Source organism: Bison bison, unplaced genomic scaffold (assembly GCF_000754665.1).
Source record: "Bison bison bison isolate TAMUID 2011002044 unplaced genomic scaffold, Bison_UMD1.0 scf7180017864476, whole genome shotgun sequence".
Taxonomy (NCBI): domain Eukaryota; kingdom Metazoa; phylum Chordata; class Mammalia; order Artiodactyla; family Bovidae; genus Bison; species Bison bison.
In genome coordinates this window covers 1,538,605-1,563,508 of record NW_011495037.1, presented here as the reverse complement: position 1 = coordinate 1,563,508, position 24,904 = coordinate 1,538,605, and the positions used below count along the sequence as shown (strand labels likewise).

Here is a 24,904-nt window from a genome sequence, read left to right as displayed (position 1 = left end):
GGGGCTCACTCTAGGGAATGGCTGTCATCTAATGGCTGCTAGATGACAGCTATTCTTTTCCTTCCTGAGTTCCCTCAGGGCTCACCAGCTCACACTGGAAGGCTGCAATTGCTGACGACTATGACATCCCTCTCTACTGATAGAGCAGAAAATATTCCATTTCTCATTTCCAACCTTAGTTATGCGTGTCTTATATTTATCCTCATGCCACGCATGAACCACATTTTCAACTTTGCTAAATTTTTTCTCTTATTTAGGGAGTCTTTTTTGTAGAGTCTGGATGCTATTCCAAGAGTACAGTCTGGTTCTTGTAGAGTATATGGTGAATTCCTTAGCTTTCCAGAACTGAGTCATAGCCAAACACAACATTCCACTGATAAACTCATCCCAAATTTCAATTTTCTGGCTAAGACCATTACTTTCTTAGGCATGTTCCATTTTCTCTTTGCTTCCATGGCAGCTTTCTTTTCACGGTGACCTTTCATGAAGAAACAGACACCATCCGTTTGTAAGAATTATTCATGCTGTGCAGCAGCATTGAGAGCAACAAGCCAACGGAGATGCGGATGCTTACAGCCATCTCCATCGCTCGCGAGCCCCAGTCACTCCTTCATGTCAGGTACAAAGCATAGGCTTCCACACCGTGTCTGAGTGCATTTATCAATACACGTCATGAATGTTTGACTTGGCCCAAGTTCTATCTGTGAATATCAAGGATCTACCAGTGATTACTCAATAAGGGAAATCAGGCTGGAGCCAACAGCTGAGGGTGATAATGAGCTGTCCTTTGCATCTAATGCAAGATTATTCATTCATCCTTCGGACAAGGAATTTTGAGCAATTCTCCCCTGGTGATAAGAGTTGGTTCATCCACAGCTTCCTTATCTGCACAAGCCAAAGGCACAAGCCGGGAAGTTCACCAGCCCAGGAGACAGCCTTAGCCTGATGAGGTCCATTTGCTTAGAAAGAACTGGGCCTAAGGCACTGGCCCTACCTACCTCCACACTCTAGCATAGGGAGTGACGTTAAGTTACGTTAAGTCACTTCAGTCGTGTCCGACTGTGTGTGTGACCCCATAGACGGCAGCCCACCAGGCTCCCCCGTCCCTGGAATTCTCCAGGCAAGAACACTGGAGTGGGTTGCCATTTCCTTCTCCAATGCACGAAAATGAAAAGTGAAAGTGAAGTCGCTCAGTCGTGTCCGACTCTTAGCGACCCCATGGACTGTAGCCTACCAGGGATCCTCCATCCATGGGATTTTCCAGGCAAGAGTACTGGAGTGGGGTGCCATTGCCTTCTCCAGTCCATAAAGTACTGTTACAATCACGTTGATATTTTCCCAAAGGATTATTATGTAACAAGGGTACAACTGGGTGAAAACTAGGTGTTCCAGGACAGAGCACCTACTTCCTCAACTCTGGGTTAGTGTTCATACCCAGTAGGCCTGGTCCTTCATAGGGACGGTGATTAACCTGCCTGCAGCATTTCAGCCAGAGCAGCTGCCTCAGCTGGCATCAGGAGCAAGTAGGCAAGGTATACAACACATAACCTGAGTTTCAAGATGCTGGTGTGGCCCCTTGCCCTCTTCTCTCTGTGCTCTGAAAGGCAGCGAGGGCCTGGGAAGAGGGGGCTCAGAACCTGCGTCTAGGGGACGTGAGGCGCAACCTTCCATAGAAATCCCTCCGCCCCAGAGGGAAGGGCTGCGCTCCGCTCCGCAGCGTTTTGCTCAGAGCAGTGACAGGGCTTGGGGGAAGAACTAGGAGAGGTCCGCGAGGGGTGCAGGCGCAGCCCCCGAGGCGAAGGAGTGCGCGAACAGTCCGCAGCCAGCACAAACGTCCCGCACCTGGAGGGTCTCCCTCACTCACCTCCTTGCCCCTCTCGATCCTACCGATGTGCTCATAGTCACAAATGACAAAGGCAGCTAAGTAAGTGGGCATGTGGGGCGTGGTGTGAAAGGTGGTAACAGTCCACTTGCTTCCGTTCACATCTTCTTTCTCAGACTGACCTAAAGAAATTGATTTTAGTCCAAATCACTGTAAATGAGCAACAAGGAACACAGTTTGAAACAACTTGCCAAGTTCGACGACCACTCAACTACCGTCTTCCCAACCTCTCCCCACGGTTCAGTGGCTCGGATTTCTCTACCTTCGAGCTATCTATTAGGAAGGCTTAGTCGGGCTTCGCTCCTAGCTCCGTCAGTAGAGAATCTGCCTGCAATGCAGGAGACCAGGGTTCAATTCCTAGATCAGGAAGATCCCCTGGAGAAGGAAATGGCAATCCATTCCAGTATTCTTGCTTGGAGAATCCCATGGACAGAGGAGCCTGGTAGACTACTGTTCATGGGGTCGCAAGAGTCGCATACAACTTAGTCACTAAACCATCACCACCAAGGACTCGATTCTTGGTTCTGAATTAGCACCATGAATAATGTGGTCTGGGTGGAGGGCAAATCCGTGAGCAGCTGTCAGTCAGGCCCGTGAGCTGCTTTCTCTTTCCATCCACTGCTGTTTGCTACTCCAGCCGGCCTCTCCATGGCAGGTCAACAAGGTATAATTCTGCCACTCTCAGGTTTGGGGCAGGTCCTCAGTGGAGTCCCACTGGGGTCTCTGAACCTGAAATCACAAACTGGAAGGCCTGAGCAGGCCGGGTGCTCAGTGTGAACAGGCTGATGTGCAGAACAGGGCGGGGTGGGGAGCACAGGGGCAGCCTCTTCTCACCTGCAACCAGACTGGCATGTAGGAAGTGCAGGGCCAGTGCTGTTAGGTGGTCTGAGCTTCCCCCAAAAACTAAGAATTTTAACTTTTATGAGAAATATCAGAATTTTTTAAAGTTACATACTAATTCAACCAAAAGAAAAAAAAAAAAAAAGTGCTGTGAGCTAACAGCAAAAAAAAAAAACCTGAAACTAACAAAAAACCCACATCTATGTACCAGATTTAGACTAAGTCCACTAGCTTGCTATCATGAATGATTACAAGACTGAAACCCAAATTAATGGGCAGACAGGATACCAATGTATGAAAACAATACAATGTTCCCAGCTCCTAATACAAAAAGGATCAGGATTTACCATCGCCAAGATGTGGGTGCTGACACGTATCCCGGGTGGCCGCCCTCTCTGGTTATAATATACCATAATTAAAATACGTTCTCAATACACTGCCAAGAAAATCTACTGTTGTAAAATCTATTACAGAGTTAAATACACACACACACACATATATATAAAACATGTAATACACAAATATATGTGCACATATAAAAATATATAAGTATATATTTATATAAACATATAATTACATATAGATACAAGATGATAGAAAACATTACTTACTTAGCTTTGGCATGTTAGAAAGGGCCACATAACGTGGATGATGAATGACTGTAATATTAAAAGTTGCCTTCAGAGCTGGCTCATCAAAACAAGGAAAAACATTCCTGGCAAATGTTGGTTCCATGTGAGATGCTAACAGGGCCCTGAAATACATTTGGGGGACAAATCTACTTATTTTTATCTTAAACCAATGGAAGCAAATGTGTATATATACTTATATATATACAGAGAGAGAGAGAGAGATGGATTATGGCTTAAAATTATCTGAAGAAAGGAGCTGGAACGTTTTCCCCTCATCTTCCTTATTCCCCTTCCCATAATATACACAAATTCCAGTTCTCACTACCCCTGAGATTTCCTGTAAGACCTAAAATACAAAAGAACTCTTTAATTTTCAACCACAAAATAACATTTACTTCATTACATCATATGCCTTTAAAACCTTTTACAAACAAAATAGGAACAAATATGCAATGCCAGGCTTTTGAGAACCAAGGATTTTTTTAAACTAGGATTAATTCTTTGGGGATGGTCTAGCTTTCATTCTCCACCAAAGTGCAAGTCAGAAGAAGAATGTCTATATTTTTATCTTTTTCTCACATGTTCCTTCTTTTTCCTGGTTGGAAATTTTAAAAGGTTTTATTTTGCATACCCTTGGTGCTAAACAATATAGACATATCCCAACTGAACAAAACAACTTTCATTTGCATATGGGTGGATTTATCGAATCCCTCATCCTCTGCTGCCCTCTTCTTCTGCCTTCAATCTTTCCCAGCATTAGGGCTTTTTCCAATCAGTTGGCTCTTTGCATCAGGTGGCAAAACTACTGGAGTTTCAGCTTCAGCATCAGTCTCCATCAGTCAGAGGATGCCACGGTTAGACAGTATCACCGACTCAGTGGACATGAATCTGAGCAAACTCTGGGAGATGGTGAAGGAAGGGAAACCTGGTGTGCTGCAGTCCATGGGGTCACAAAGAGTCAGACATGACCCAGAGACTAAACAACAAGAACAACAATCGGATCCTTACCGCTCCTTCCTGCATCTTCATGGAAAAATTCCAAAGTGACATTATACCACAGTGGACTGGTGATTTACCAGGAAAAGCTTAGGAACAAGAGTACCCTGAGGAAATATGGAGGTTGCCAGTTTCACCCTCTGTAAACACTGCTGGAGGCTGACAAGACCATGGGTGCTTTCTCCTCCAAAGAAATCTGAAGTCTCATCAGGCCATTTTCCAAGACTCTGTGACCTGGGAATTGCTTTCAGGTGACAATTACGGATGCTAAATTCCTTTTTTTCTCCTAAGGTGCTGAGACTTAATGTCTCTCATGCTAATGTCACTCCAGCTTCAGATCCAGTTCTTCTTTTTTTTTTTTTTTAAATGTGGACCATTTTTAAAGTCTTTAAGGAATTTGTTACTGTCGACTACAAATTGGCACTTCCCAAGAGCACCTCCTAGCGACTGAACAACAAGAGCATTTGCCAAATGCCTATGTGGAGACTGAACCCTGTGCAGCTGCAGCTGTTGACCTTCAGCAACTGGGGGGGAGTTCAGGGTGGAGTGAGGCGCTCTGTGCTCCAGGGAATCTGGTGGAACAGATCTTTCAGTTCAGTTCAGTTCAGTCACTCAGTCATGTCCAACTCTTCGCGACCCTGTGGGCTGCAGCATGCCAGGCCTCCCTGTCCATCATCAACTCCCAGAGCTTGCTCAAACTCATGTCCATCAAAATGGTGATGCCATTCAACCATCTCATCCTCTGTTGTCCCCTTCTCTTTACACCTTCAATCTCTCCCAGCATCAGGATCTTTTCAATGAGTCAGTTCTTCATATCAGGTGGCCAAAGTATTGGTGTTTCAGCTTCAGCATCAGTCCTTCCAATGAATATTCAGGACTGATTTCCTTTAGGATGGACTGGTTGGATCTCCTTGCAGTCCAAGGGACTGTCAAGAGTCTTCTCCAACACCACAGTTTAAAAGCATCAATTTTTCAGCCCTCAGCTTCCTTGATAGTCCAACTCTCACATCCATACATGACTACTGGAAAAACCATAGCTTTGACTAGACAGACCTTTGTTGGTAAAGTAATGTCTCTGCTTTTAGTATGCTAACTTGGTCAAAGCTTTAGTTATGATAGTTTAGATCTTTAGTTAGATATTTTCAGGAACTGATTTCATGATCCCAATCCTTGCATCTCTTCGTATCTAGAAAATCACTAAATCCCTTCATGGTGACATCAGCTCCTCATGACTAGCAGAAAGCCTTTTGTAAAGTAAGCGCTTGATTGTATTGAACTTTGCCTTCACCAAAATCTTATATATTGACCTTCCACCATTGCCTCTTTGGAGCAGTCTCTCAGAGCTCTCTGATGTGCTGTCTCCCGAGCGGCAGTCCTCATTTTGCCCCCAATAAAACTTAACTTGCAACTCTCCAGTTGTGCATTTTGTAGTCGACATTATGATAACGGTTTTTGTGTTTTGGTTTTTAGGGCATTAGGCTTGGGGGATCTTAGTTCCCCAACCAGATATGGAACCCACACTCCCTGCCTTGGAGGGCAAAGTTTCAACCAATGGACCCACTGGGGAAGTTCCAGCCCAGTTTTTAGATAAATAAAAGGTGAATTCAACACAGATACCTTGAAAGCACAGCCCACCCATCATCCGCCTCTGTAAATGCCTCCTCCACCATGAAAAGGGCCCTGTTCACATGAAACTTTACACAGTTTTCGGAAGAGCGCACAGAACAGGGGCACGTTCAAACGTTTCACATCAGCTAGTTTGATGGGCTCCCAGCGTCACAGTGACAAAACTGTAATTTTCAACAAGCCTATTTGGCTTTATTTGCTTTTTCCAACTTTATTACACTCTTACTTTCATGGGCTGAAAGGATTTGAGGCTCTGACAGCAGCCACTTCGGTTCCAAGACTCTGCTCTACGTAATGATAACCCTAAACTAGTTACTTACCCTTGCCGAACCTCAGTTTCCCCTTCTAGAAAATAATTCCACTATCTCTGTTTCATTATTAATTGAGGCTTTATATTATTAGTAACTGAATTTAGCAATAAATGATCTGTGAATTCTCCTCTATTCCTTCTACTCTCACAAACTGTTCTTGATATAGATGAACTACAGAAGAATTCAAGGAGGGATAAATTACAGATTGGGGTGGACAGTTGGAAATCACTAATTACAAATGTATCTAAAAAGGTTCCATCATTTTCCCATACAGCAGAAATTAAACACAACATTGTAAATTTAAAAAAAAAAAGGGGGGGTTCCAGAGATCATAGGTGGCCATAAGCTTAATATAAACCATGTTTGTCTCCCCAGTTAATTTTAAACTACCAGAAATTAGGGATTATATATTTTTCCTTTGTACGATTTTTTAAAACTTGGCAAAAATATGGGTTCACAGCAACTATTTTCTCAGCCTTGGAGTTACTACAAAGTAAAGGAAGCTTGATATTAATATATACAGAATAATATGAAATATTTTTGTAGAGTTTGCCACATGCCAGATTGGCATTTATTTGCTTTGTAGTATTGGTTGGTATCTTTAAAGGGGATGGGATAAACTTTAAAGAGGATGGGAAAGATTCAAGTACCGAACAATACAGTAAAAAGAAAAATGGAGCAGGGGATTCAGCAACCTGAGTCATGGCTCAGGACCTGCAGTGTAAACGTAGTGCTGTAATGTTGGAAAAGCTGCTTAAACGCTCTGAACATCCAGTTCTATAAAATGCAGAGATGGGACTAGATGAGTCCGTAAGTCCACTTACAGCTCTAAAACTGATTCCAACAGAGATAAAGACTCCAACGGGAGAGAAAAAAGAGCCCATGAGGTGGCCATGACTGAGCCATCTGGGACGGTGACAAATAGCCCCCTCAGGAGCTTTCACACATGACCTTCATTCAGAAGGTCTATGAGCCTTCTGAAATAGCAGGATACTTTGTACAAATGGTGATCTGTCAGCATGAAAAGTGCAACGTAAGGTGAAAAAGCACATTCAGTTATGTAATACACGCTTATATATTTGGAAAGCCAACACATGCCTGTTGTTTTTGTAATGGAAACTATAGAAAATACAGCTTGGTAATGTCTCTTCTGCTGCCATGACTTCCCAAAACATGCAAATCTCAAGGAGGTGGCAAGGTGGGGAGGAGGGAGAAAATCAGACTCTTCAAGGAGGTGGGGAACTTTCATGCTCACCAGAAGGAGCTGCAGGTTCAAAAAGACTAGGAGACACAAGCTTAGGGAGTCACTGCGTTAACAAATCAAGCATCAAGGGAGTCCTTCCAATTCCGTGATTAAGGTCTCCAGAGAAGTGAAATGAAAAACACTTGGGTTTTACTCAATTATTTCCCTCCCTGGTTTCATACAAACAAACAAAAAGGGGGAAAGCCTTACAACGTAGAGCCATTCTGGCTAATTCTTAAACGCAAAGGTCAGTGCCAGCCAGCATCACATACAATCTGGTTATGCCACATCAGGACCCAAGGTTGATATTTATTTCCCTTCTCTCTCTGCTTTGGATTCAAGCAACCCTGTGAGGATATCCTGGTCTCAGAAAACAGAACCTCCACCACCCTCTCCTCCCTGCAAACCTCACTGAACCATGCTATTATGGTGCCTATGAAGTCTGGGTTTACAGTGGTCAGCTGGGGAGAGAGTTAATTTTGGAGGATTTGTCTCCCAGTGGCTCAGTATTGCAAAGCCACTCTCCTGCCCTCTTGTACAGCCAGAGATTTGTGGACTCACCACGTTCTTGTGCTGGAAAAAGTCTTAGCAGGCAAGATACGCAATGCCCTTGGGGATCCATCTACTCTCACAGAAAACACACCCATTCAGTACAATATTTCACTCCAAATTATTTCATGAACGCTGTCTGCCTACAGCTCTAGTTAAGAAGTGCTAAATAGCATGGCTGGTTAAAGATAAAATAAGATGCTCTGGAGCATTTTCCCCCGCCCTGATTTTTTTTTTTTTTTTAAACACAGTAACAACTCAGAAACCAGAATGTTTAGTAAAGACAGATGGTACACCACTGGACTGTGGTTCAAGGATCGGCCCATGAATCATGTTTGTTTATTACTTATGTAATACGATCTTAAAACTGAAGGTTCCACCAGACGACAGAACATAATAGATGTAAAATTTCAAAGAAAGGCACCAAACCGTGTTATGGAGATTTTGAAAGTAAATGGCCTCAAGAGCCTCCGAGCCAATCTCGGGATTCTCAGCTCCACTGAGGACACAGAAGAAGGGTCAGGGAACACAGACAAGAGTGATCAAAGAAAAGATTCCTTGATGGGGAGGAACATTGTGCTGCCAAGTCGTCCTGCATTCAGGCAGCGACTCTCTAAGCCTGAGCTAGGCAGAAAAAAATCCCTCAGAGAGCAGAGAAAGTGCTTCCCAAGGCTGAGAGACTTCGTGTGTGTGTGTGTGTGTTAGTTTCTCAGTCACGTCCAACTCTTTGGAACCCCATGAACTGCGGCTCACCAGGCCCCTCTGTCCATGGAATTCTCCAAGCAAGAATACTGGAGTGAGTTGCTATTCCCTTTTCCAGGGGATGTTCCCAACCCAGGGATTGAACCCAGGTCTCCTGCATCGCAGGCGGATTCTTTACCCACCAGGAAAGCCCTGAGAGAGAGACTAATTCACTCTTGAGAAAGCTGAAATTGACACTGGCTGGAGTTGAACTCCTATCAGGTAGGAATCTATACCGACTGTTTTGGAGGCAAAACTAGGAGAGTGTTGTCTTGCCACCCACATCAGGCTCGGGCAAGGGATGTATGAGTGTTCCTTGGAAGAGCTGTGGTTCCTGACACACACAGTGAGCCAGTATGAAGACTGCCTGGGTTCTGTCCAATAGAGCCACTTGGAGGAGTTTGGAGATGCAGTACTGTGTATCTAGGGCCTGAGGAAGGAGTCCCAAGTGACCATCAGAACAGAGAAATACAAGAAGCATCCTGCAAGGACAAGAGAATTGTAGGAGAAAAAGAAACAGTGAGAAAGCTCTGAAGAGTCTGGGAACATGACATCTCCAGGGAAAAAGGCCTGTGCTAGACCAGAGTGAGACCAAACAATGAGAGTACCGGTTTGAGTCAGAGCTGCCCCATGTGTTGCCTCTCCTTGTCTTCCTCTCAGGACCTGGTGGGGTTGAAACAACAGCTCTCAGGTCGGAGTGGGGGTCTCAAAATAGGAGGTGGAGGGAAGGAAGGACCACCGCCCTCTATCTCACTGCAGGCTTCCATCCTGAAGTTAGCCCAAGCTCCGAGAAGTAAGGTTGGAGAGAGAAAAAGGGAGATTTAATAGTAACTGAAGTTCAGAGTTTTGAGTATCATCCAAGACTGGATTTTCTAAATTTTTTTGCATCTGGATAATGTTTGTAACTTAGTGAGCATAGATCTTCTGTTACTTAAGAATTAGTAAACAATTATGGGTTGCTAGAGTATTCATGTGGGGCTTCCCCAATGGCTCAGTGGGAAAGAATCCACCTGCAATACAGAAGGCACAAAAGATGTGGGTTTGATCCCTGGGTCAGGAAGATCCCCTGGAGAAGGAAATGGCAATCCACTCAAGTATTCTCGCCAGGAAAATTCCATGGACAGAGGAGCCTGGCAGGGCTACAGTTCATGGGGTCACAACAAGTCAGACATGACTGAGGATACCTGCATTTTCATATATATATAATATTAGAGGATTCAGGCAGGAGATAATACTCCAGAGACAAAACTGTAAAGAGAGAGTGAGAGAAAAACGACTGCATTTTTGCTGAAATATGAGGTATGCTTTTTCAATATGCTAGTTACACTTGTTTTCAAAGATACAAGCTCTAAAACCCTGCAGAGTAAACCATCTCCCAGAGAAAACAACTCAGCCACAGAAAATACATGGGTTCAACACCTCTATAGGATAATGAACTGTGACCTCTTGTCTCTGTGACACCAACCATATCATATGCCTGGCACTTGTCTTGAGACTTTTAAATCCTTCCCTAATATTACTCAATTTCTCTCTTGTGTGTCATACCCTGAGGACTGTGCCAGATTTCTTAGCATAAAAAATAACTGGAGTCTTTTTCAATTCACAGTTCACTCTTTAATAAGATACCTGCACAAAATGATTGATTTTGATCATGCTATCCTCATCTTAATTTGTCCAAATAAAGATCTTAATTTTCAATTGTGAATGCAGCCATGAAATTAAAAGACGCTTGCTCCTTGGAAGAAAATTAATGACAAAACTAGACAGCATATTAAAAAGTAGAGACATTACTTTGCCTACAAAGGTCTGTATAGTCAAAGCTATGGTTTTTTTCAGTTGTATGGATGTGAGAGATAGACAATAAAAAAGACTGAGCACCGAAGAATTCATGCCTTCTAACTGTGGTGCTGGAGAAGACTCTTGAGAGTCCTTTGGACAGCAAGGAGATCAAATCAGTTAATTCTAAAGGAAAACAGTCCTGAATATTCATTGGAAGGATTGATGCTGAAGCTGAAACCCCAATACTTTGGCCACCTGATGTGAAGAGCTGACTCATTTGAAAAGCCCCTGATGCTGGGAAAGATTGAAGGCAGGAGGAGAAGGGGATGACAGAGGATGAGATGGTTGGACGGCATCACCGACTCAATGGACATGAGTTTGAGCAAACTCCGGGAGATGGTGAAGGACAGGGAAGCCTGGCATGCTGCAGTCCGTGGGGTCAGGAAGAGCTGGACATGACTAAGCATTGAACAACAACAAATTTGTAGTTAAAAACCATCCCACAAAGCAGCTCCAGGCCCAGGTGGCTTCATTGGTGGAAAGCAACCAAGCATTTAACAAAGAAATAATACCAATCCTACATAAATTTTTTCAGAAAATTAAAGAAGGAATACCTCCAAATTTATTATTTGAAGCCAGTGTTACTCTGATGCCAAAACCAGACAAAGACATTGCAAGGAAAAAAGTAAGACAACATAAAAAACCACAAGTCTACATGTCTCATGAGCAAAGATAAAAAATTATAAGCAGAATTTTAGTAAACTGCAACAAAACATAAAAAGGATAATACATCAAGACCAAGTGGGATTTACCACAGCAGTAGAATGTTAGTTTAATATTAGAAAGTCAATCAGTCAGTGTAATTTACCATATTAACAAATTTAAAAAGAAAAATCATATGATTATCTCAGTGAGCAAATCTTATACAGAGGAATAAAAATTAAAGTTTCTAGACTTCTCTTCAGAAACTATTTAATTCATAAGTCAATGAAGTAACATCCTTAAAGTGCAGAAATTAAAAACAAAAACCTGCCAATTTAGAATTCTATACTGAGCAAAAATATCTTTCAAAAATGAAGGAAAAATAAGACATTTTCAGACAGACACAAACCAAGAGAATGTATCACCAGTACACCTAAACTTGAAGAAATAGTAAAGTCTTCTGGATGGAAGCAAAATAATACAGCATGGAAACTGAAACGTACAAAGGAATGAAGAGCCCTGCAGATGGTATATATGTAAGTAAATAAAAAGAATTTTTTTCTTTTGTAAAAATTTATCTTAAAGCAATTAATTGTTTAAAGGAAAAGCAGTAACAGTATATGGCGGGGTTTATAACCTATGTAAAAGTAAAATGTGTAGCAGCTATAGCCCAAAGTAGAGGGTGGGTAAAATGAAAGGATATGCTTCTAAAATTGATACATAATATGAGAAGTAATTTCATTTGACTTTAGCCTGTGGTAAGTTTGGGACACATATTATAAACCTTAGAGCTATCCTCTTTCCCTACTTCCCACCTCAACCACATACAAAAGGACATAACTAATTAGCTGAGTTAATATTAAGTGGAATACTAAAACCTACTTAATGCAAAAAAAAGAGAAAAACAGAATTAAAAAACAGTTTAGACAATAAAGAGCAAATAGCAAGATAGTTGATTTAACTCCAATCAACTCAATAACTACATCAAATGCAAATAGTCTAAACACCCCAATTATAGGGCAGAGATTGTCAGACTTTAAGACCCAAGAGAAGGAAATGGCAATCTACTCCAGTATTCTTGCCTGGAAAAGTCCATGGACAGAGGAGCCTGGCGGGCTGCAGTCCATGGGGTTACATGACTGAGCATGCGTGCAGAGGGTGGAGGAAGATGGCTTGGTAACAACAAACTGGTAGAACTAAAAAAAAAAAGGACCTAATACTATGTTTTGATAATAAATTCATTTTTATTATTAAGACACATATGGGTTAAAAGTAAAACTTTAGAAAAAGATGTATCATGTAAATAGTAAAGAAAGCTGGAACGGGAATACAGGGAGAAGATCACTGGTATATGGCCCATGTAGGGTACATTCTCTCAAAAGTGCCATGAGCAGGTTATGCAAGGGTTGTCATTTCTAATGTAGATTTGACCTTCAGATTTTTTCAAACAAAAGGGGGCCATTTTCTTCACAGTAAACTTAAAAGATTTTATTTGTTGAAAACAAGATAACAGGCCCAAAATGGAGTCATTGTCCTATGCCCACATTACCAAACCAAGACTTGAATACTTAATTATAGTCTCAGCCTCTCCCAGGAATGGAATTTTAAACCATTCAACCTGGAATTACCCTACTTATCTCTAGTGAGGTTATGTGTCTGATAGACCCTAGCTGTTCCCCGAAGAAAGATGACCTTGCCGTAAACAGTCAGCTCTTTGCCAGGATAACTTTGTTCTGCCCACTTCTGCCAGTACACCTTTCATTCTTAAGCACTCCTGTGGGCACTTCTCTATTTGCCAGATGGGATACTGCCTGATTTATGCATCACTGAATAAAGCCACTAACATCTTTACATTTATGCAGTTGAATCGGAGAAGGCAATGGCACCCCACTCCAGTACTCTTGCCTGGAAAATCCCATGGATGGAGGAGCCTGGTGGGCTGCAGTCCTTGGGGTTGCTGAGGGTCGGACACGGCTGAGTGACTTCACTTTCACTTTTCACTTTCATGCATTGGAGAAGGAAATGGCAACTCACTCCAGTGTTCTTGCCTGGAGAATCCCAGGGACGGGGGAGCCTGGTGGGCTGCCGTCTCTGGGGTTGCACAGAGTCGGACACAACTGAAGTGACTTAGCAGCAGCAAGCCCTCTCAATCTACTTATGCGAATAAGGAGGTGGCTCTTGTACTGTCATGGTTTTAAACTGCTTTTCATGGAATTAGATTCCATGCTTCTCATGTCCACCCTATCCTAACATAAATCTTGCACACAGTAAATGAAGAGATGCATATTTAAAAATTCTCATAACTAGTAGTGGCAAAATATCACTCCCATGAAATTGACCCCAAAGGTGTATATTTATTAATTGGGATTAGTGATTATGGGCAAGCGTCTCAGGGAAGGCCAAGTTCATCTTCAAGAGGTATAAGTGGAACATGGTCCCCTAATATTCTCAATACTGCTGTAGCCAATTTTGCCCTCAGAAAGACATTTTAGAAAAGACCAATTTACATCTTTAAAACAGCCAAACACAACCTGTTAGCCATTCTGTAGTCCAAGGCCATTTGAGTGACTCATACTTACCGGGCAAGAAAAGAATATGTTTTTTACTTCAATTTTCATAATATCCCTGTTATCAGATGGCTAAGTAAAGCTTCATGAGCTGAGAAACTGGCATTTAGCATAAGTATTCTCTGCAATAGTTTCCAAAGGTCAGAAGAAACTGTTATGAAATATTGTTTTATGGAGAAGAATGGTTTAGAAAGCTTGGATGAATCCAAATGTTATAAGCTCTACTCATTCATGTTGGAGGAAACCTTTATTTTACATGAAGGGAACTAACTGTCGAAATTTAGTTACCAAAACTCAGACATGTAAAGTAATCTTGTCCTATGACTTCATACTCTGGAACCCCTGTACTAAAAGTTGGTAGAGGAAAAAAATGCAAGTTTGCCAATTATAGGTTACTCATTATTACTGATTTCAAAACAGTCTTGTTTGCAGGGATAGTCATTCAAAATCCAAATTACCTTCCAGAGATCTTTTATTTCCTAAGTCCAGGAGAACTAAGATGCTTTCTCCCACACCCGAATGTCAGCAGAGAAAGAGGAGATCTCTTGAAAGGAGAGGACTTCTTGGATTTACCATACTGGTTTAACTGCATTCTCTTGACTGGTATGACTTGTAAACGATTCCTTCATGACAGTCAAGGTCCAGTAGTTCTCACTGATAGCATGGTGCTCATCTGGGCTCTTGCTCGCAAGGCCAGTCCTCTGAGCCTGGCTGCAGCTCCCTCTGGAACCATGCCTTGCACAACCACTCCACAGCATTCACTGCAACACAGTTACTTTGATCCCTGGCATAGTGGCTCCTCTTCAGTTTCCTAGTCAATATCCTTATCCCATGTAAACAATTCTACATCTCCTCAGGTCTCAAATCAATCACAAAGATAACTTGCACAATCAGGGCCCATTGGCCTAAGCCATTTCTAGTATATAAATTAGATGCCACATTGACTGCCAACCATGCTCACCATAAAGGGAAGAAGGGTCTTGCTCTGAGATCCTCAGGTGCCCTTTTGCTAATTTTGCTGTGTGCTCCATTATCCATTACGTTCTATCCTGTGACAGCTAATGATAACGTGTGACAAAATCCAACACCTATTCACGATTAAAAAAAAAAAAGCAAGCCAGAAATACTATGACTCAACAGGAACTTTTTCATCTTAATAAAGAGCACATACAAAAAGTTCCACCTAAAATCATACTTAATGGTAAAAGGCTAAAAACTTTCTCCCTAACATTAGGGAAAAGAATCTCCACTCTTTCCACTTTTATTCAACATAGTGCTAGAAATTTCAGCCAGCAAAGTAAGATAAGAATGGAAAAGAAATGGCATATGCATTGGAATGGAAGAAATAAAACTGCCTCTATATGCAGATGACACGATGATCTACACAGAAAATCCTAAGAAATCTATTAAAAAAAACAAACTTCCTAGATATTTCAAGTGAGATTACCAAGTCCTCTGATATAAGATAAGTACACAAAACTCAGCACTTCTATGTTGGAGAAACAGATACATGAAAACTAAAATTAAATGTACAATACGGTTTATAATTGTTCAAGTAAAAATAAATACTTAGGCAAAACTCTAACAAAACAGGTATAAGATTTATATGCTGAAAATGATAAAATGCTGATGAAATAAATTAAAGATTTAAATAAATGAACTGTTATTTCATGTTCATAGATTGGAAAATCCAACATAGTAAAGAAAAGCAGAAAAACAGTGGAAGAGAAAAATAAGTATAAAGAACAAGGGCAAAAAATAGAAAAGAGTAATAATCATGGTATATATTTATCCCATTATATTGATACCAATATCAGAAATTAAAGAGGAGACATCACTGCAGATCCTATGGACGTTAAATGGATAATAAGGAATGAACTAATTTATCCCCATAAATTTGATAATCTAGATGAAATGGACCAATTCCTAGAAAGAACCAATCTACCAAAACTCATACAAAAAGAAACAATCTGAGAAAGCCTATATCTATTAAAGAAATTGAATCAATAATTAATAACCTTTCAAAACAGAAATCATCAGGCCCAGATGGATTCACTGGTGAATTCTACCAACATCTAAGGAATATCAATTCTTTTACAATCATTTTCAGAGGAAAGAAACAGAAGGAATACTTCTTAGCTCATTCTATGAGGCCAGCATTTCCCTAACACCAAAATTAGAACAAAACATTATAAGAAAAGAAAACTACAGGGCAACGGCCCTCCTGAACACAGATGCAAAACTCCTCAACAAAATATTAGCACACCAGATCAACAAAACATAAAAAGAATTATGCTCCACAATCAAGTGAGATTTATCCCAGGTATGCAAGACTGCTTTCAACATTAAAAAAATCTATTGGTATAATTCATCACATCAACAGACAGAAAAATCACGTGATCACCACTTTATAGATGCAAAGAAAGCATTTGCTGAACTCCAACACCCATTTATGACTAAATTTTTCAGTAAAGTAGGAATAGAGGGGGACTGCCTAATCTTGATAAAGTGAAAGTGTTACTCAGTCCTAAAAATCTACAGCTAACAGCACAATTAATGGTGAGAATTTGAAGCTTTCCACTAAGATCAGGAACAAGACAAGGATGTCTCCTCTTGCCACTTTTCAACACTGTACAGGAGGTCATTACACATGCAATGAGTCAAGGAAAGGACATAAAAGGTGTATTCATTGGGAAGGAAGAAATAAAACACTCTTATTTGCAGATTACATCATAATCTGGGTTTTCTACAAATCCAAAAGAATTGACAAAAACCTCCTGTAACTAATAAGCAATTATAGAAAATTTGCAGGATGCAAGGTTAATACACAAAAGTCAATTTGTTTCCTATATACCAACAATGAAAAAATGGAATGTGAAATTAAAAACACAATACCACTTACACTGAAAAAGTAAAAGTGTTAAGTCATTCAGTCTCTGTGGACTGTAGTCCACCAGGCTCCTCTGTCCATGAAATTCTCCAGGCAAGAATACTGAACTGTAGCCTGCTAGGCTCCTCTATCCATGGAATTTTCCAAGCAAGAATACTGGAGTGAGTAGGCATTCCCTTCTCCAAGGGACCTTTCTGACCCCGGGACTGAACCTGGGTCTCCAGCATTGCAGGCAGATTCTCTACTGTGTGAGAGTCACCAGGGAAGCCCAGCTATTTACATTAGTGCCCCTAAAAATGAAACACTTAGGTATAAATCTAACAAAATACGTATAAGATCTAGGTAGAGAAAAAATGGAAAACTCTGATGTGTGAAATTTTAAAAAGAACTAAACAAATTAAACAAATTCATATTCACGGATTTGAAGACAATATTATCAGCATATCATTTCTTCCCAACTTGATCTACAGATTCAATGCAATCCCAATTCAAATCCTAGCAAGTTAAGGACAAACTGATTCTAAGGTTTACAGTGACATGCAAAAACAAACAAACAAAACCTCAGAATACCCAACACAACGCTGAAGGAAAATAACAAAGTTGTAAAATTTACACTACCTGATATTAGGACTGACTTTAAAGCTACAATAATCAAGACAGTGTGGTACTGACAAAAGAACAGACAAGTAGGTCAAGGGCATAAAATAGCCCAGAAGTAGCAACAGAAATACTTCTAAATATTTCTGGGCTTTCTAAAATAGAGAGCCCAGAAATAGACCCACAGAAATAGAGTCAACTAATCTTTGGCAAAGAGGCAAAGACAAAACCACGGAGCAAAGGAAACCTCTTACTAGACAACCACACTCAGGCCTTACACCCTTCATAAAAACTGACTCACAGTGTTCATAGAGCTAGATGTAAAATGTAAAATTATAAAACTCCTAGAAGGTAACACAGAAGAAAGTCTAAATGCCCCTGGTATGGTGATGACTTTTAAGATACTACACCAAGTACAAGATCCATAAAAGAAATAATTGATCAGCTGGACTTCACTGAAAGTAAAAAACTTCTGTTCTGTGAAAGGCAATATAAAGAGAAAAAGAGGACAAGCGACAGACTGGCAGAAAATATTTGCAAAAGACACATCTGATAAAGGACTGTTATCTACAATATACAAAGAACTCCTGAAAATTCAACAATAATAAAACAAGGGGGAAGTCCCTGGTGGTCCAAATGGTTAGGACTCACTTGCACTGACTTGGCCTCGTTTCAATTCCTGGTTGGGGAACTAAGATCCTGCAAGCTTCTCAGCGCAGTCCCTCCCACACCCAAGGAAGAAAAAGAAGACAACTCCATTCTATGTATGTGTGACTGAATCACTTTGCTGTACTGCGGAAATTAACACACCATTGTAAATAAACTATACTTGAATAAAATAAATTTTAGAAAGGAAACAAATAACTCAATTAAAAAATGAGCCAAAGACTTCAACAGATAACTCACCAAAGAAACTATACAGAGAAGCATATGAACGGATGCTTTACCTCATATGTCATCAGGGAAATGTAAATGAAAACGAAATACTTATTAGAATATAGGCCAAAATCCAGAACACTGGCACATCCAATGCTGACAAGAATATGGGGCAAAAGCAACTCTCACTCACTGCTGTTGGGATTACAGAATGGCACCTCCACTCTGGAAGACAGTTTGGTAGTGTCTTACAAAATTAAACACATGCTTACCATGTGACCCAACAATTATGCACCTTGGTATTTACTTAAAGGAGTTGAAAATGTATGTCTACACAAAAACCTGGCCATAGAGTTTTGTTTTTTTCGTGATTGCCAAACTTGGAAGCAGACAAGATGTCCTTCTGTAAGTCAATGGATAAATAAACTATGGTACATCCAGACAACAGAATATTATTCAGCACTAAAAAGAAACGAGCTGCTGCGGCATAAAAAGACTTGGAGGAACCTTAAATGCATATTGCTAAGTGAAACAAGCCATGCTGAAAAGCCGATATTCTGTATGATTCCAACTATGTGACATACGGAAAAGGCAAGACTATGAAGGCAACGAAAAGATCTGTGGTTGCTGGGCAGAGTGGATGGTGGGAAGATGAACAGGCAGAGAACAGGATTTTCAGAGCAGTGAAAATACTCTGTGTGATAACATAAAGATGGATATGTCATACATTGGATCAAACATACAGAATGCACACCACCAAAAGTGAACCCTAGGGTAAACTATGTATTTCTATAGATGCAACCTTAGTTTTTTTTTTAAAAAGGGTCATTTTAACGATTGCCTGATCATGGGGGACAGAGAAGGCAACGGCAACCCACTTCAGTGTTCTTGCCTGGAGAATCCCAGGGACGGGGGAGCCTGGTGGGCTGCCGTCTATGGGGTCGCACAGAGTCAGCCACCACTGAAGCGACTTAGCAGCAGCAGCAGATCACGGGGGGAGGCTATGCATGTGTTGGGGCAGGGGATAGATGAAGAATCTCTATACTTCCCTCTAAATTTTGTTCTAAACCTAAAACTTCTCTTAAAAAAAATAGTCTCTCTCTTAAAAAAAAAGAATTCTTAGACATGACACCAAAAGCATGTTCTATTAAACATTTTTGATAAACTGGACTTCTTTAAAATTAAAACTTTTTGCTCTCTGAAAGACCCTGCTAAGAAGATTAAGAGACAAGCTACAGACTAGGAGAATGATATTTGTAAGCCATCTATCTCACATTGGACTCAGATGTAGAATATATAAAGAAATAACAGAACTCAACAGTAAAGAAACAAAACAGTTCAATTAGAAAATGGACAAAAGACACGAAGAGCCATTTCACTGAAATGATATAAAGATGGCAAATAAGCATGAAAAGATGATTATCTGCAGCAATTGCTAAAAAATACAAATTTCCAAACCCTCACTCAAAACTCACTGCTCTAGAAATTTTTTGCTTTTGAAATTTTTAAACGGTCAAAAATACACATAAAATTCACCATCTTAACCATTTTAAAGTATAACATTGAGTGGTGTTAAGTACATTCACATTGTTTACAACCAGTCTCCAGAATTCTCATCTTGCAAAACTAAAATTCTATACTCATCAAACAAAAACTCTCCATGACACCAGCCCCTAGCAACTACCATTCTACTTTATGATTCTATAAATCTGACTGTTCTAGGTCCTTATATAATGTCCTCAGGACTCATCTGTGTAGTAGCATGGGTCAGAATTTCCTTCCTTTTTAAGGCTGAAAAATATTTCATTGTGAGTATATACCACATTTTGTTTCTTCCCTTCATCCATAAATTGATACTTGGGTTCCTTCTACCTTATAGCTCCTGTGAAAACAGTTGCTATGAACATCATCATACTGGTCTGGCATTTTTGAGGGTGTACCTCTGGATTCTGCATGTTTAACAAGCTCCTCTAGGGCTTCTGATACACCTTGAATTGTGAACCACACTGCAATGCAAGATTTCCCAAAGCATAGATGGAGAAAGATTTTTGGTAACCCTCAGACACACTATTCCATAGATCAGGCTCACACATGATAAAGTCAGTCCTTTTTCAGTTTTACGAATCATTCTGATTTGGTCAAGAGAAAGCATTGGCTTGGTGTTATTTGTCTTGAACAACTAATTCTAGTTTCCCTTTTTAACAAAGAGACAACAGTCTTCCTATTCAAAGCCTTCAGATCCTTCAGCAGGCAATAATAATAGGTGGAACATATTAACAATGTTCTGTTTTCTTGTATTTGTGCCATTCCTTTCTATAAATTTCAAGTGGTTTTTCATCTATAATAATGATACAGAGTGGCTTCAATAAATCTAGTTAACATTTATGCTTAAATCAAGAAACGTTTTAAGCAAATAATATGGGCATAGATGGGCTTCCCTGGTGGCTCAGCAGTAAAGAATCTGCCTGCAATGCAGCAGAAGATACAGGTTGGATCCCTGGGTGGGAAAGATCACCTGGAGGAGGAAGGCATGGCAAACCCACTCCAGTATTCTTGCCTGGGAAATCTCATAGACTGAGGAGCCTGGTGGGCTACCATCCACGGAGTCACAGAGTCAGATATGACTGAAGTGACTGAGCACACACCGCCAGAGTGTTGTGAATACAGCAAAATCTGAACACAGTCAGATGCCAGCAAATGAAGCTTGGGAAATCCTGTTTAGAGGGACATTAATGTTTGGATCTTGCTCTCAACCTTCCACACATGGAAGATGCACATGTCCAAGGCATGCAGTAGATGGATCCTATGGCAGAGATGTAAAGTCACCTGTCAAGTAGAAAAAGGCTGAGAATGAGTAGAAGGCATCCCCAGCAACTTCTGAAGCTAGAAAATCGTTCCCTAAACTTTACAAATAGTGATGCTCTTTGTACTTCCTGGATTGACTTTCTCTCTTTCCTTGTGTGTGTGTGTGTGTTCACTAAGCTGCTTCAGTTGTGTCAGACTCTTTGTGACCCCATGGACTGTAGCCCACCAAGTTCCTCTGTCCATGGGATTCTCCAAGCAAGAATACTGAAGTGGGTTGCCATGCCCTCCTCCAGGGGATTTTCTTGACCTAGGGATCCAAGCCGCATCTCTCTTCCCTTAGAGTTGAGTAAAATTATTTAAAAACATTAGCCTGTCTGGACTGTGATAAGAGACCATCTAGGAACAGAAGTAAACATGTCCCAATCACTGAGGCTAGAATTAGAGACACCCAAGAAAAATGTGAAGACAGTAGGCAACTTTTTCACATGTAGAAATAGTCTTAGAATTTTATCTATCAGTAATGTGGCAGGTTTCATGCTTAGATAACAGGAGATTGTGCCTAATAATAATACCCGAGCTAATGATAGTGGCCACCACTACATAGCTTATATACCGGTCAGTTCAGTTCAGTTCAGTCGCTCAGTCGTGTCCGACTCTTTGCAACCCCATGAATCGCAGCACTCCAGGCCTCCCAGTCTATCACCAACTCCCAGAGTTCACTCAGACTCACGTCCATCGAGTCAGTGATGCCATCCAGCCATCTCATCCTCTGTCGTCCCCTTTTCCTCCTGCCCTCAATCCCTCCCAGCATCAGAGTCTTTTCCAATGAGTCAACTCTTCGCATGAGGTGGCCAAAGTACTGGAGTTTCAGCTTTAGCATCACTCCTTCCAAAGATCACCCAGGACTAATCTCCTTCAGAATGGACTGGTTGGATCTCCTTGCAGTCCAAGGGACTCTCAAGAGTCTTCTCCAACACCACAGTTCAAAAGCATCAATTCTTTGGCGCTCAGCCTTCTTCACAGTCCAACTCTCACATCCATACATGACCACAGGAAAAACCATAGCCTTGACTAGATGGACCTTTGTTGGCAAAGTAATATCTCTGCTTTTCAATATGCTATCTAGGTTGGTCATAACTTTCCTTCCAAGGAGTAAGCGTCTTTTAATTTCATGGCTGCAGTCACTATCTGCAGTGATTTTGGAGCCCCCCAAAATAAAATCTGACACTGTTTCCAATGTTTCCCCATCTATTTCCCATGAAGTGATGGGACCGGATGCCATGATCTTCGTTTTCTGAATGTTGAGCTTTAAGCCAACTTTTTTACTCTCCTCTTTCACTTTCATCAAGAGGCTCTTTAGTTCCTCTTCACTTTCTGCCATAAAAGGGTGGTGTCATCTGCATATCTGAGGTGATTGATATTTCTGCCAGCAATCTTGATTCCAGCTTGTGCTTCTTCCAGTCCAGCGTTTCTCATGATGTACTCTGCATATAAGTTAAATAAGCAGGGTGACAATATACAGCCTTGACGTACTCCTTTTCCTATTTGGAACCAGTCTGTTGTTCCATGTCCAGTTCTATGCTCAAACTACCACACAATTGCACTCATCTCACACACTAGTAATATACCAGTCAGGATCCCCCTCTTCCCATTCAACTCTCACAACATTCTAAAGATTGACATGTATTATGTCTATTACATGAATGAGGCAACTGAGAGAGGTGAAGAGACTAGCTCAAGTCACATAGTTAAGACTGAAGCCTATTGGGCTTCCAACTGTGCCCCCTCACAAGTCATCGTTTTGTTCAGGTTCTTTGTGACCTTGGTTTCAAGTGCAACTGCAGGATTCTCTTCTTCCTGGTTTCAGAGGCAGAGACTCGAGAACAACTTCCAGGCAACTGCTCCTCTCAGATGCCACAGTTCCAGAACCCCACCTATAGGTCTATGAACATCTGTAGGACTTCATTAATTTTCTGCTTATTTGAATTTGAATGCTCTCAAAATATGGTTTCTAGTTACCGCTAGAATTGCCAGCACCACAGAAAAATGAAAAGGGACTTTCCTTTCCTGTGTCTGCTAGGGTCGTTTGTCCTGGCCATAGCCTCATTAAGACAGGAGGAAGGAAGAGAGTGGTGAACAGATGAAAATTTACTGAAGCACAAAACACTGGCAGACAGGTGTGCTTAAAAAGCACCCCTTTTCAGTTATTTCAAAAGGTTTCCAGAGCCCCGTAAGTGCAGGAACGCATCCTCAGGAGAAACTTTTCAGAACTTTTCCTCAAGCACTGATGCATTTTTAAGAGAAAAATCAAGCATGCTGTCCTTAAAAACAAAACTTAGAGATTACACACCCACCTAGGCCAGCTTGTTAAATTTATTTTAAACCCCTGAAGTTTCGAAAATAGTTCAGAAGATTTAGGGGGTAATTTAGTGGGTTTCTTTCCCTCAGAGAACATCTGAGAACATTTTCTCTAATAATAAAGGGAAAAGTACATGCAGTTGTGTAAACCGCAAATGTTCCCCGAGTACGTGAGTTAAGCAGGAGCTCATGAGTTTGAAAAAAATCAGTTTCTGGTGCTTGTTTGAGGTCAGTGATGGGGTCCCAGAGCGTGGCAAGAGGCAATTCTTAAGCTGGAAACATTCCGTGCGGGAGACACTATCGCAGAAGAGTGTAAAGAGAACACACATGCACACTTTGTGGGCTTGCAGGCTCAGAGGGGAGCTTTTATTTGAAAAGCAATCCCTGTCATTGTTTTTACTTGAATGCCGACACAGAGGCGGTGAAAGAGCAGGGGATGCCCGCTGCTCACCAGCAAAACGACACGCGGGGCCGGGCAGGGGTGGGAGGGCAGTAATGAAAGGTGATTCTGAAGTTTTGGGAGAACCTTGGCAAAAAAAGAAAAAGCGATGCACAAACAGCCCGGACGTGTCTCTCTGTTGCAAGAGCAGCAGTTAGGGCGCCTCCAGTTAACAGAGGCAGAGCACAAAAAGCGTAGAAGGACGCTAAGGAGGAAGAGCCTCAAGGGTGGTCCAGCGCCTAGCTTCAACTCTAACGCGGGCGAATCACCCGAGGACCAACGTTAAAATGCATATCCCCTTGGGTGAGATTGGGCCCACGCGTCTGCGTTTCTAACAAGCTCCCAGACGGTACACCTATAGCTGGTCCGCGGACCAAACTTTGAGTAGCAAAGGGTTTACTCATTGCCCTGAGGATAATCTGGGTTAGAGAACGTCCTGAATTACAGGTAAAGGGATTCTCTGAAGAGAACAAGAAAATTAAAAGGGTCAACGATAGGAACAATCTGGATGGGCAAGGATGGGGGCTGAAACCTGGCCGGAAGAAGCACCACAGTCTCCAAAGCCTTTTATTCCGAGCAGTTTCTGGAGGGATGGGAGGAAGGAGGCGCTCACCCTCTGACTCTAGAAGAAAACGTCGTGAGGGCTGGGCTGGCGATCTTTGCGAAGGGCCAAGAGATGCACCCCGAGGCAGCTAGACCCGCAGCCTGCGCGCTCTGCCCTTACCTGCGCTCACCCTGGTCCGTGTAGAGGTTGAGGAAGAGGCCCTCCCTGGTGTCCTGGCTCACTGGGCCGGAGAAGCTGAGCTGCAGCTCATAGAGGCTCCCGGGCTGCAAGGCTTCTCCGAGCTCCAGCACCAGGTACTGCATGTCCACCGCGAACCACATCTCCACTACAGATACCCGGCCCGCGGTGGCGTCTCCAGCGTCCGGGGACAGGGGTCCGCGCACCTCCGCGCTCTCACAGTCCAGGAAGAGGCTGTGTAGCAGCAGCCGCGCGGTGGCCGTGGTGCAGCGCACTGTGATGTTCACGCGGCCAGTGAAGCGCAACGCCGACGCCGAGAGGGCGTCCGG

At 41.8% G+C, this 24,904-nt stretch overlaps 1 protein-coding gene across 1 annotated transcript in view; it reads right to left on the bottom strand.

Annotated features, from left to right (window-relative positions):
* The window catches only part of LOC105004483 (aminopeptidase Q), a 129,198-nt gene that overhangs the window by 53,175 nt on the left and 51,119 nt on the right, over positions 1-24,904 (bottom strand). The window contains exons 6-8 of the mRNA XM_010862104.1: positions 24,558-24,904; positions 3,334-3,476; positions 1,865-2,004 (exon numbers count right to left, since the gene is read on the bottom strand). Of these exons, the coding sequence (XP_010860406.1) occupies positions 1,865-2,004; positions 3,334-3,476; positions 24,558-24,904 (630 nt within the window). The remainder of the gene's footprint in view (positions 1-1,864; positions 2,005-3,333; positions 3,477-24,557) is intronic.